The 13,188-nt window shown below is 34.7% G+C and overlaps 1 protein-coding gene across 1 annotated transcript in view; it reads left to right on the top strand.

Annotated features, from left to right (window-relative positions):
* The window catches only part of LOC148655072 (sortilin), a 29,055-nt gene that overhangs the window by 1,511 nt on the left and 14,356 nt on the right, over positions 1-13,188 (top strand). The window contains exons 2-9 of the mRNA XM_088645198.1: positions 220-282; positions 2,875-2,951; positions 3,795-3,897; positions 6,297-6,464; positions 7,136-7,209; positions 10,283-10,329; positions 10,442-10,578; positions 11,726-11,809. Coding sequence (XP_088501324.1) covers positions 220-282; positions 2,875-2,951; positions 3,795-3,897; positions 6,297-6,464; positions 7,136-7,209; positions 10,283-10,329; positions 10,442-10,578; positions 11,726-11,809 — 753 coding nt within the window. The remainder of the gene's footprint in view (positions 1-219; positions 283-2,874; positions 2,952-3,794; positions 3,898-6,296; positions 6,465-7,135; positions 7,210-10,282; positions 10,330-10,441; positions 10,579-11,725; positions 11,810-13,188) is intronic.

The following is a 13,188-nucleotide window of genomic DNA, read 5'->3' on the forward strand; positions in this document are numbered from 1 at the left end:
GTTTTTGTTTTTGGTAAATATGATGCTAACCATGTCAAGTTGCAACAAAAGACCATGTGAACTTAAATAATATAACATTTATAAAAAAATGTCAAGTAAAATACTTTCTAAGATCCATGGATTTTCTAACATTTCTAATTTTACTTGTAATGTCAGTAACATTTTTCTAGTTAATCTCAGAAAGTCAACTTGGTGACCTCATTCTGCTCTCTTTTTCAGACTAAATTTCTTGACGATGATGGCTCCAGTTTCATCCTGAGCTGGGTGGGGGATGGGACTGGTGTAAGTATTTTTAAAATATCAAGAAACAAAGTTCTAAAATAAACCTGAAAATGCATTTAAGATAACAGACATTATACCGGATCGATGTAGAAGACTCTCACAAAGGTAGTGTGATACAGTAGCTTTCTGTGTTTTTCTCTTTTTTCAGGCCAAGTCTCCATTTACGTTATGAATAGTATGGAATAGCAATTTGAACGTAGAGGACAGAGTTTTTTTTAAATCCAAATGAATGTATTCCTTACTTTTTTGTGCTCAAGTTCTCCGTCTTCAAAGACACAATGCCTTGCTAATGATTTTTTAGAATTTCCTTCAAATTGTAACAATATACTGTTGAACAATGTTAAAGGGAAGATTAAAAAATAAGCCTATCTGGCATGTCTTCCACAGTCTTGCTGACTTGTAACTAATGGATGAAAAGATCTCCGCCAGTTGTTTCTTTTTGGTTGAGCTTTAAAAGCCAGACGTGCTCTACTTGATACTACTTGGTAAATGACTTCAACCGAAATGTTGTGGTTTAACAGTTTAGATCTTGTGCAATGTTTGAGTTGCTGTGGCTGAGACCATGTGTTTTTGCAACAGCCTGTATTGTAAAGGAGTACAATTGTAGGCCCAATGGGCATACTCACCTTGGTCACTACTGTGGAGGTGTTACCACTGTTTGACTGGGATAAACCCACAAAGGGGTTAATATTTAGTTATAGTGTTGTCTTAATTTTGGGACAGGACTAAAAGAAACAGGCCTTCACCATTTCCAAGTGCAAGACAATGAGACAAAAAAGACTTTTACGTAACTTTTTATATAACAATGAGGAAGACAAAGTTACCTTATCATAAAATACAGCCTCCTCCACCCAGAATAGTCAAGTGAAAAAAAAACATAGTTAAAATCTGACTGTATAAATTGTAAGGATATAAATGCTGAATCACTCCATAATTACACAATACATTTTACAAATAACACAGCTGAGGTGATTGCAGTAGACAAAAAACTCTTCAGTAAAACATTCCAGGTACTAACTTTTCATTGAGCATCGCTACAATTTAACAATGCTAGTAGATTTATAAATGCTAAAGGCGGTGCATCTCTCACGGTGACGTTCTCATGTTGTCTCCTAAAGGGTTGATTGATAAAATTACAAAATAAATTGTGAAAATTAAAAAAGTAGGGCACAATCGATACAGATAAAAGGATCACCTACTGTACTATGGAGTGTTGAAACTACAGGACTGGTAAAACATATCGATCCAAACCTAAAATCTAAACAGAAGATACATTTCTTTTTAAATCTCTCAGTTTCCTTCTGTCTGCCTGCATTTTTAAAAATCTGTTTCCATCAGTACATATAGATAATTGTCTTACAGATTATACAGTGAACAATATGCAGTGCATCATGAACAGACAGTTATATTGAATGGAAATAAATCTGCTTTAGTTTTTGGGAAAATGAGCCTAATGAAAAGGACGTACACTGTACTTTGTGAGTATTCCAAATTAATCCTGCCAAGAATAATAGATATAGATATAATAATAGAGAGATCTCAGACCTTGCAAAATAATATGAGGCTGAATTACTTTTTTAGAAAGGTTACATTATTAATGAGGTATTCACCCATCAAACAAAGATGATTATTACACCATTTCATTTTTTATCCTGCCTATTGTTCTTTAAAACAATCTGAGTTTTTTGTAAGGTTATTGAATACTGCTGACACTTTGGTTTTCTCTCAGTTTTGGGGTAGTACACTACAACAACAATATAAAAATAAAGACCCAACTTTCCAGCTTGTTCTGTTGCCGAGTTAATTAAATGTTTTTAGTAATGGGATCATATTAGTTATACAGCTGAAAAGAAGAAGCTTGAATAGGTGAAAGTGAAGTAACTGCAATTCTAAGCTAAAATACAGAGCAGATGTGTTTATTCAGTGGACAGTATGGAATGAAATAATAAAAAAGTATTTTAAATCGTTTACATAAAATTATTTTGCCATTTTCATTTCTATTGTCATGAGACAATTTTAGAAGGAAAGTGTCAATCTAATGCTGCTTAAAAGAAAATCAAGTTACTTTTGTGTGAAACGCATGGTGGATAAAAAGGCTGATCTGATTGTTCTCTGACAGTTTTCTGCATTTTGGCTTAAAGCAAAAGCAGTAGGAGAATGTTTGTGTGTGTTTTTTTTCATTGATGTGGTGATACATGTGGTGTGCCTATTTTTGTTTCGATCAGGTTTGTGATGAATAAAAGTGGGAGATGGTAATGTACATTTAAGAGTGATTAACATTTAGAACTATAATAAGAAGAAGCATGTACACTTCAGGAATTGAAGAATGAAATGTCTTTTATCACCAGGACAGAGTTATGTCTAATATACAGTCATTAAAAGTTATATTTACTCTGAGATGAAAATACGTGGTACATACTGTACCACCAATTTTCATATCTCAATCACGTAATAGTTTTGTAAAACTCAACACATCCATGAACTGATGAAAATCGAATTCTCTGTGCTCATGCAACACATTAAGAAAAGTCTAAGGTAACATTAAAATGTGTTTTGCTGTGGCAGTGTATTCATTGCTCTTGTCTCTTTTAGGTTATTCTGGTCTTGTCCACTTACAATATTCCAATCGACTGGTTCTTCGAGCAAGGCTCTTCACATCTTTATAGAAGGTAAGGGAGGAAACATTCACAAATATTTGTGAACAAAGAAATGTATCTGTTGATTATTTTTAATACCTTTATATGTTTAACATTGAAGGTGCAAGCAGAAAACAATCCCTGAAAGGATGAGTTTTATTTGGACTATTTGTTTATTTATTGAACTATTTATTTATCATGCTAATACAAAGGTCTCTCTTAGAAACATACCATTTCACTTAGATGTAGATGATTGTCACTTGAACTGAAACTAGAGAATAATTCTGCTAGTTGTATGCTGGGCTGCTATAAATAACACAGTCCTAGATTTCATATTAGTGTTCCTCTCAGCTTTCTCTGCTGAGGTTCAAAGTTATCCTTTTAGGACAGATTCATTAGAAATCAGCTCAATCAATTCTGTGAAATAGACACGGGCATTTGAAGATGTACTGTGATTGAATGTAATAAAGATTCTTGACTACATTCTAAACAGATACTTACTTGAATTGTGCTTCCAGATAACATAACATTTCTTTGTTGTACTTTTTTAATATCAAATCAAATTGCAATGTTTTTGTTTCATTACAGTTTCTACGCATTTCATGTTTTATTAACTTGGTTTCACATTCAATAAGTCAGTGGTTGCTTTTTTAAATGCCACATGTGTTTTGACTTTAATGGTATCACAGATAGTTCTGGACATACAGTATGTATTACCTACTAATTCTGAAAGAAATGATGGTATGAAACATTAAACGTGCATTCTGTGAGTCAAGAATGGCTATTTCAGCTGTTCCGAACATCAACATTCAGAAAAGCTCCTACTGTATTAAAGTGAATGGACTTTAATTCTAAATCATCAATTTTCCATTGCAGTGAAGATTCTGGAAAAACCTTCAGTGATATCTCCCATGTCATCAACAACACCTACATTCGGAAAGAATTTGGAATCAACGTGGGTCCTGGTCATTCACAGCGGGTAAACAGAAATTACTCAACTGTAGTTTATGGCTTTTTCTAGGTGTTATGAAACTGTGAATGTCAGCAGGTAATCACACATACTGTAGAAGTGGTTGCGTGTTTGCCCATTTACTGGAGTCAGTTTACAGTTTTACGCTTAAAGCAATATCATTCTGCTCAAAATTCAATACTATTTTCTCCTTTCCTTAAAATATCCTTATCAATATTTTTAAAATGAAAACATGTTGAGGTACTGTATGTAACAAAAAGGAATTAGAACCCTAGAAGAGCACCCTCAGTATCTTATCAATAAAACCATTAACTAAACAAAAATGACCTTCTGATAGTTTTGGCTGTCTTAAGTAGTTAATGCACCAGCTGTATCGTATTACATTTAGTTCACTACTGCAAAACATAATAAAAATGCAAATTATCAGTGTAATGATTGTGTGAGAATCCATTAATAAATTAGTTAACACAGACTCTTCAGTACTGCATTGCTGAACGGTGTTTGCTAGCTGTGTTCTACAGTCACAGAGTGTGACTCAGGCTTTCAACGATATATTTAGTTAACAACCACCATATAACACTTCTTTTTGGTTTCTTTGAATTTGTGAAGAGAGAGAGAGTAAACACTATTGCTTGTATTTAAGAGGATCATGCTTATTTGGTTGCAAGTACAATTATCATATCAGTCCATTTCCTAAAAAAAATATGGCACTGTCAGTTTCAGCATTGTGGCTTGAGATTGTTTTCTACTCAAATAGATCTAGGAAAAGAAAAGTCACCTGTTTGCTGTTATAAAAGCTCCTGTAATTAATTTCTAATCACATCATTGTGGATCCACTGGAGTGACTTCAATTGAGAATATCTTTTTGAGAAGTCTAGTACTCTTATGCGTTACAGGGTAAAAGATCTACCTTTTGAGTTAATATGAAATTCTGTTTGGGTCAGAAATTAATTAATTAACTTTCTTTTTTTGCCTCTCGAGCAGCAGCGCCTGCTCATATAGTTTGGGAACGACAGTGAACACCATATTTCAAATAAGAAGCGCTTACTAGATTGAACAGAGGAAGCACATAAGAAAGGCTGCAAATGATGCCATTCGGCTCCTCTAGCCCATTTGGTAGATAAGACAAGATCACTTTATTGGCCATATACAATTTCTTGTATCAGGAATTTGTCTTTTTTCACATACCCCAGCTTGCTCTCCATGAGACACACAGACAAAGCTTAGACTTAGAGCGCAGGGTCAGCCATTTATACAGCACCCCTGGAGCAGTTGGGGTTAAGGGCCCTGCTCAGGGGCCCAACTGAGTTGGATTCCTCTGCAGGCCGCGGGATACAAACTGGTAACCTTCCAGCCCCAGGCACAGATCCTGAGCCACAGAGCCACCACACCGCCAGATAGTAGCTGATTGAACAGAGGATCAGGTCGTGTCTTTAAAGAAGCCAGGATGTTGCCTTCAACAAATAGTTAATTTTAACTTTATTTCTGTTCTCTTAACTATAGATCTAAGCATTCTGTACTTTTAAAAAAATATTTCATATGAGGAACATGATGAGCTAACCTGAACTCTTAAATCTATCTCCTGTCTTGCTTCTTCTAGTTCACTATTGCAAACGTTTTGTACATTTTCACTGCCTGCATGCATTACCTTGCACTTAAACGTTATTTTTGATGCACCAGATGTCTATCCAAATCTGAATAGTATCTTAGGTGCTTCTGTATGGCAGGGGATGTGTGTTGCTGAAACTGCATTTCGTAGGGCACATGACACACCTGTGACCCTTGACAAGTTTCCTTACTTCACAGTCTAGATCATTGAGTTAAACCAATAATTCCAGCAAATATAATACTGGTCCTTGCGGTACCCCATTAATGCCCTCACAGGAGCCAGGTGTAACTTCTAATAGCAGTATATTCATACTTGGTCAAAGAATCTCAGAATCTCTAAATCCGTTCTTACTATCTCCAGGAATTCAGTTTTATTTAGATGCTCTTTTTTAGTTTATTCCTTACATTTTTCATAGCATTTCATGTAAATGCCCACCTTTTTGGTCTACTTGTCTCTTTAACGCTTCATTCTATATTATATTGAGATAATTTATAGATATTAGGACAAATAATGCATTGAAAAAAACTCTTGTATGCTGGATTGTACAAGCACTGGAAATGCATAAATTAGAAAAGATGTCTGCTAATTGACTTTCATTTTGAAACATCTGAAGAAGATACTGTATGATCAATCAAGGGTTGTTTGTCAAGTTTCAATTGAAAATGAAGTCTAAATGTTTATCATGTACAGTAGCTTATTTCTTCCTCATCACCATAAGGCTTGACTGAATGTTCAGACATTATAATGAGTCTGAAGCCATTTGTAATAACCCTCCCAAATTCTTATTCTAAATGTCCAGGTTATTCTCACTGCTGATACATCAGGAGATGGAGAGAAACGAGGTGTAATATTTACATCTAGTGACTCAGGAATTTCATTCCAAGAAACGACATTGCCTTTCCACCCTGGACAGGTCATTTCCTATCACCCCTCAAACCCAGACTACTTGCTTGTTACCAGCACTGATGTAAGTAATAAAATCCAGCCAAAGACTCATAAATAGTCTGAATCATATCATGATTGATGTTTTTTTTCCCTTTGACTGTTTCATTTATCATAGAAGCCGTAATGTTAGTATTTGCCTGAAATCATAGGCATTGTATCCAACTAATTCATATTATTCAAATTACAGTATACTTTGGAGTATGCTAAATTCTGTTATAATATATGGTTTGTAAGTCTGTGAATGTATAGTTACAATACACAATTGATAACCATCCAGCAAGCATTAAAAGTTACATTTTATTATCTTCTCACATTACCAGTTCTCTGTACCCATCCAATAGTATACCAAAACAAAATTATTCAAATCTAAAATTTAACTAGAAGATTTTGAATTTACTTTTATACACAAGGTAAAGAAAAATGTACACTAGCCAGTATCTAAAAACATAACACCCATCTCTTTTTTTTCTCTTAATATTACTGTACAAGTGTCCCCTGTTAAAAAAACATTTTGAAAATACAAGCTGGATTTGCCCCAGCAGGCAGGAGATTACATTATGCACAAGCTGACTCTAGCCATTTAAAAACAATACCGACAAGAATGCATGTGTTTAACATAGTTTTGGTAAACCAAAAGGGAATTAAAGTTTATAAACCAATTTAATTGTTCTCTTTTCTATTAATTTATTTTAGAAAACTTTGTGGTTATCGGTAGACTTTGGACAAAATTGGAGAAAAGTACACGACAATGTACATTCCTTCTCATGGTAAGAGTATACTAATTTAGATTTCAATTCCGAACAACAAGATAAATCTACAGTATCAGTAGAAAGGGATATTTTAACAAGAGAAACATATATTCATGAAGAAAAATAAAATCTTTATCTAAATTGATAAATACTCTTCTGTAAATGCTGATCTAATGCCAGAAGATATTAATAAATGTGTGATCATGACTGTGGGGCCACACCCACACTCTGTGCAGTCCAAACCACCAGTGCTTAGAACTGTCTTGTGTGCTGCACATCAGCATTTGTAGCGTAGTTATTGAAAAGCTACAATAAGCCACTAATGTTGTTTCAGACACAGGCAGCTCATGTCAGTTGTAATGCTTTCCCACCTGGGAATTTTTTCCTGGCTTAGGAGGTTAAACTGAGAAGACTTCTTTTTGACCCTGGTTGTGCAGTGTTTTGGAACATTTGAACACTATATAATGTACTAATACATTCAAGGACAGCTGTTTGGGATAGTTTATGTGTGATTTGTGCCTCACTTGTGGTTTGCCCTTTAATGGGTTTTTAGCATTGCTGTCTCACTTCCCCAGAGTCCTGGTTTTTATTCTGACTTGGGGTGCTTGCCTGTTTAAATTTTATATATTCCTCTCATGCTTGAATAGGTTTTAAGAACCTAACAATGGTTATAACTATACGAGCCAATTTGGCCAAAAAGCCCTTTTGTTAGTAGCTTATTGATTCAAGGACCTCATCCAGCTGTTTCTTAAAAGAAGCCAAGGTCTCATCTACAACAGTATAGCTGAGTAGCTTGTTCCATACCCCCACAACCCTTTGCTTAAAGAACTGCCTATTGTTCTCAGTTCTTACATGTAGTTCTCATTTACAGTATATCCTCCGGTTCACGTTTCACTGTTCATTCTGATGAAATCTGCTGATGGACTTTGTCAATGTCTTTGAATTTCTTGAATACTTGTATTAGGTCCCCTTATGGTTTTGTCAGTTCAAGACTCAGCGTAGGACATTCCATTCAGTTCTAAAATGCATTTGGCAACTCTTCACTGCACGTACTCCTGGAAAGCAATATCTTCTATAGAATGCAGTGACCAAAATTGTACAAAATTGTCTAAATGAAGTCTTGCTAGTGTATTATATAGTTTTATCATTACACTGCTTGATTTGAATTCCGCATTCTGACTACGTCGGCTTACATTGTGTCTGCTTTTTATTGCTTCCCTACATTGTCTAAAAGATGTAAATGATGTGTCAGCATAAACAGTATTTCCCATTGTGTATTTATTGTTTATATTTTTAGTGCTGACATGCAAAACTCCGCACTTGTGTTGGCCCAGTCTTGAAATCTTGAATACTAAAACTTTTTTAATTTTGGTATTATCAGCAAACTTGACTACTTTACTAACTATACAAGAATCTAGAAAACTGGTATGTATCAGTAAGAATAGTGTTCTGGGCTTTTTCAGTAAATGCTTTTTTTTTTTGCAGTTCACCTATCTGTGTGTAGCAACCTGGATATTGTCAATGTATGAGCATTAGCCCCTGTCTCAGATAAGGAATTTTGAAAGTCTTTTGAAAAATACTTTTTTTGGCATTTCTAACCAGTTTCCTGCTTGTCTGGTTGTTCTGTTTGGAATGGCACCTGATCTAGGCAGTGTCTCGCTGATACATTGTACTTCAATGAACTTCACTGTTTTAAGAGGGTTTAAAGTGAATGTTACCTGGCTTTCATGGCCGTATTGCTGTAAGACTATGTGAGCTGTACCTTGAAAATCAATATATATCTGAGGAAACCTACAGAGAGTGTTGCATTTACATTGAAGTCATGTTAAACCAATTCTATTACAGAGAAACGGAGAGCATTAGAGTGATTTTGTGATCTTTGAAACTATTTTGAGAGTTTGAGATTTGTTTTAAAGCTATTTGGTTTTCATGGCTGGATCACTGTAAGACTATGTGAGCTTTACCTTGGAAATCTGTATACTGTACATACCGTATGAGGAAACTTACAGAGAGTGTTGCATTTACTTTGAAGTCAGGTTAAACCAGTTTGATTATACACAGAGAACATTACGCTAATATTGTGATCTTTGAAACTATTCTCTTGACCCTGAACTGTTTTTGGGTTACTGTAGCAAAGTACAGTCACATGATGTGAGTTTCTATAATGCAAATTGGCCAGAAAACAATATATTTATCAGGGAACGGAAGCATTTTGGCTATAATGGGACTCACGAATACTTAAAACTAGTCACACAAGTAGAGTAAAAACAGTTGTGCAGCAGCCTTAGTGTAGCAATACTGTACATGCTAAGTAGGCTGGTCTACTCTCTCATGCATTGGTCTCAATCTCAGTCTCCAACCTGCATAGGCATCAAAGATATGTGTCAGTGCTCAGCTGCTGTTTTTTTATTATCTGAAAACATTCATTTAAATATTGCTTATAGGATGAGTGTCAAGGGTATGAAGTGTTCTGCTAGTGTGTGGTTCAAGTGAAAACAAAAGGAAAGCTAATATTCAAGAACAAAAGCTTGATGTTATAAAGCGATGTAAGAGAACCAAAAAAACATGTAATATACTGTAATTGGCACAGCTGGGCGTTGTAGTGTCTATTCTTAAAAACTAATACATGTATCAGTATGCTTTATCAATTTTTATTTTATATATTTTTTCACTGTTTTCTGATCATGAAAAATACATTCAAACTAATAACATGACCAATAACTATAGAAAACACACCTTAGTGATTGTGAATGCAAACTCTACCACCTAACTCCTTAATTCCCATTGAACCAATGGTTTCTATATCACAATTTTCATTAATGCAGCATTTTCCAGGAACACAACTATCACATTATAGCACACATGGCTGTTGTTGAATACTTATGTAGTTGAGAATCTTCTAAGTTTCTTTAAAATGACATTTATTTACACACTATCTACATACAGTACAAGTAGATTGTGTAGGTTATTTAAATATCAAGTCATGACTGCAAGCTCTGAGAGCAACACATTTTGTGTGTGGGAATGCTTTTGCTAGAAAATATAAGATTTGAAAGAAGGAAACTGAAGGCTTTCATTTTATTTTTCCTAGGGGGGCAGGTATCACGCTTTTTTTCAGTACAAGCCCAAAAGGCACAGGTAAGTGATACATTTGACATTTTATTTAATATTTATATTGATGAAGTATTCATGTTTTATTTACCATGTGGCCTAATGCTACTATTTGTAAGTATTTTTATTTTATTTCCAGTTGATGCTGACCGTAGAGGAGAGTTGTTCTTGAAAAGAACTGAGGATCTGGGGAAAACCTTTACAACTGTCTCCAAGAACATCTTTTCATTTGGATACATAGGCAGTTTTCTCTTTACTTCTGTTGTGGAAAAAATGGTAAGTGTTGACTGTGCAGCTTCACTCAGGCTACTTACCAACATAAACATGTATTTGACTAACACAATTCTCATCTCCAAGAGAAAAACAGAAGATAAAAACTATTATATAAACACAAGAACATTATACACAGGATACGTATATATATATAATGTTTGACATTACTGCTAAAACAAGAGAAAAGTTGGAATATAATGCAAATTATAAATGAGAAATTAACAACTTTATCCAGAACTGAAAATGTCATGTAATACGGTATTATACAGACATGCTACAATGTCACTGTGTAGGAATCCACGATCCAGTAATATTATAATAGAATTATATTTAGTGAGTGCTATGGCTTATGGGGAAGAAATTTCACATGAAAACAACATAAAAACCAAATTTGAAGGTAGTGCAGTTCTTCTCAACATATTTCAGCTTCACATGTCACTGAGTCGGTATGTAAGACTCTGAGAGGACTTGTGAAACTGGCACAGATAACAGAAGTGGTTGAGGAAGGGAACATAAGCTCTGCAACACTGATATGAAGTTCCCCCCGACGAGCTTTGTGATAGAGATCTTCAGCATAAAGTAAGCTTTTTAAACGGCCCGGAAGATATACAGTACATTAGTACAGAATAGTTTTGGTGGGCCTGCAGCCCATCAGAAACCTTTGCTGAAGAGAGGAAACAATAAAAATGAGAGGATTCCTAGCAGCTAGAGATGAGAGCAGCAAATCAGTTTCAAAAAACGCTGCAAAAAGTAATTTTGGTTTGGCCTGCCAGCTTGTTTAGGGTTATTATCTTACTGAAAAACAAAACTTACCTTTCACCTACTGTACAACTCACATTCCTTAGAGCTTTGATGATGACTGGAATAATCTTGTATCTTGACTGTTTTTTGTGTTTTCACTGCAGCAGCACAACCCAAAAACCTTCATGTTACAAACTCGGTTTTATTTTTGGAACTACAAGCATTTTGACAGTGCCATGACCTTTTCTTTGCACATTTTGCTCATGGTGCAGATACATTTTATCCAGGTTTTCTAATGCTCTTTTGACAACCATGCACTTTTCAGGTCAAAACATGATTTAATGCTCCAAATATCTCAATTCTAACCCAGAAAGCATGTATTTAGTATACATTTTCAATTCTTTTATAGGGGAAACCCAGAGTCATTTATGTGTCATCTAACCAGGGAGACAGCTTTAATCAAGCTCAGTTACCTTCAGCCACACTAGAACAGGTAATTACTTTTTAAAACCCTTTCATCTTTGCCAAATCTGAACCATCTTTTAAGGTAACACTCTTCCTGAGATTTGTTTTTCTGTGGGCAGTACTCCTAACAATAAAATGATTGGTTCTGAGGTACTGGAGAGAGGTGAAATTTTGTTTGGAATTAGTGTTGTGACAATTGTAGTTTCCCGTTTTAATAAATGAGCAGAAAAGGTTTCAGCAGTTCACTGGATCATGTGACTCCTGTCTAGGGTAAGTAGGTAGAAAGAACACCTTACTCCTGGTCTCTTCTTGATGTTCATGCCATGTGCTTGTATTGGTCAGTGAGAAATAATTAATGGTGTAATAGGGTGTCTTTCCCATTTCAGGATTTCACATGACAAAATTGAAGACTGATAAACCACATGTTTTTGTAACCTGTATAATGTAAAGATTGTACATTTTATTTTGACTGGATCATCAGCAAGGAAATCTTTAGCATGAATTTGCACGTATAATTTTAAATGCAGATTTGCCATTTTTATGGTTCAAGTCTTAAGTCTTTTGTTCATGTAGCCATCAGGATTTTCATCAAATAAATGTCTTGCTGTCTTGTATTGTATATTACAAGTATTATAAAAAGCACTTGACTTTTGTGTTTTTACAAAAACAGAAAACAAATTAAATTAATTGTAAATGCATCCCCAAATTAGTCCAGTTTTACTTTAATATGACTATTTTGTACCAACAAATTTATTTCTTACATTTAGTTTTAAATAAAAATGTAATGTACACTAATGGATCACAGATTTGATACAATTGATAGCCAGAGGGCCTGAGGGCAAAAGTAATACTCTGCCCTTTCAAAGCCCTTTCAAATCCTTGCGTCATGAATATCTCTATGTCCCTCTGCAGAAATACTGTATAAAGACATTGATGCTTTGGAAGTAAAGACGCAGCCCTTTGTGTATTACTTTTACTAGAAAAGGTGTGCAGCTGAGGAGAGTCTTTGTGTTACCTGATAAGCCATTTTAGGATACTTACACACGAAAATAAGCATATTATTGCAGTCCTTTTCTAATGATTTAAAAATCGTGTCTTTTTTGCTTATACAGTAAGTGATATGATTCTTAGATTATTATGAGTGTTTTTCTTGCCTTTTGATGTATTTTTGCATTAAGAGAATTATATTTATTAAATGTCTTGACATTATATTACATTATATTATATTTATTTTATTAAAAATATTTGACTTTAGGTGCATCTAATCTTTTTGCATAAGGCCAATGGCAATGAGGCACGTTTGTGTAGTCTGGAGGAAATTTGCATGAACACGAGGCATCAGATTTTTTTACAATCTGCTAACCACAGTGGTCCTCATCGGTGCCTTACTTGTGCTGCTGACAATAC

The sequence above is a fragment of the Lepisosteus platostomus genome, chromosome 9 (genome assembly GCF_059453375.1).
Source record: "Lepisosteus platostomus isolate fLepPlt1 chromosome 9, fLepPlt1.hap1, whole genome shotgun sequence".
Lineage (NCBI taxonomy): Eukaryota > Metazoa > Chordata > Actinopteri > Semionotiformes > Lepisosteidae > Lepisosteus > Lepisosteus platostomus.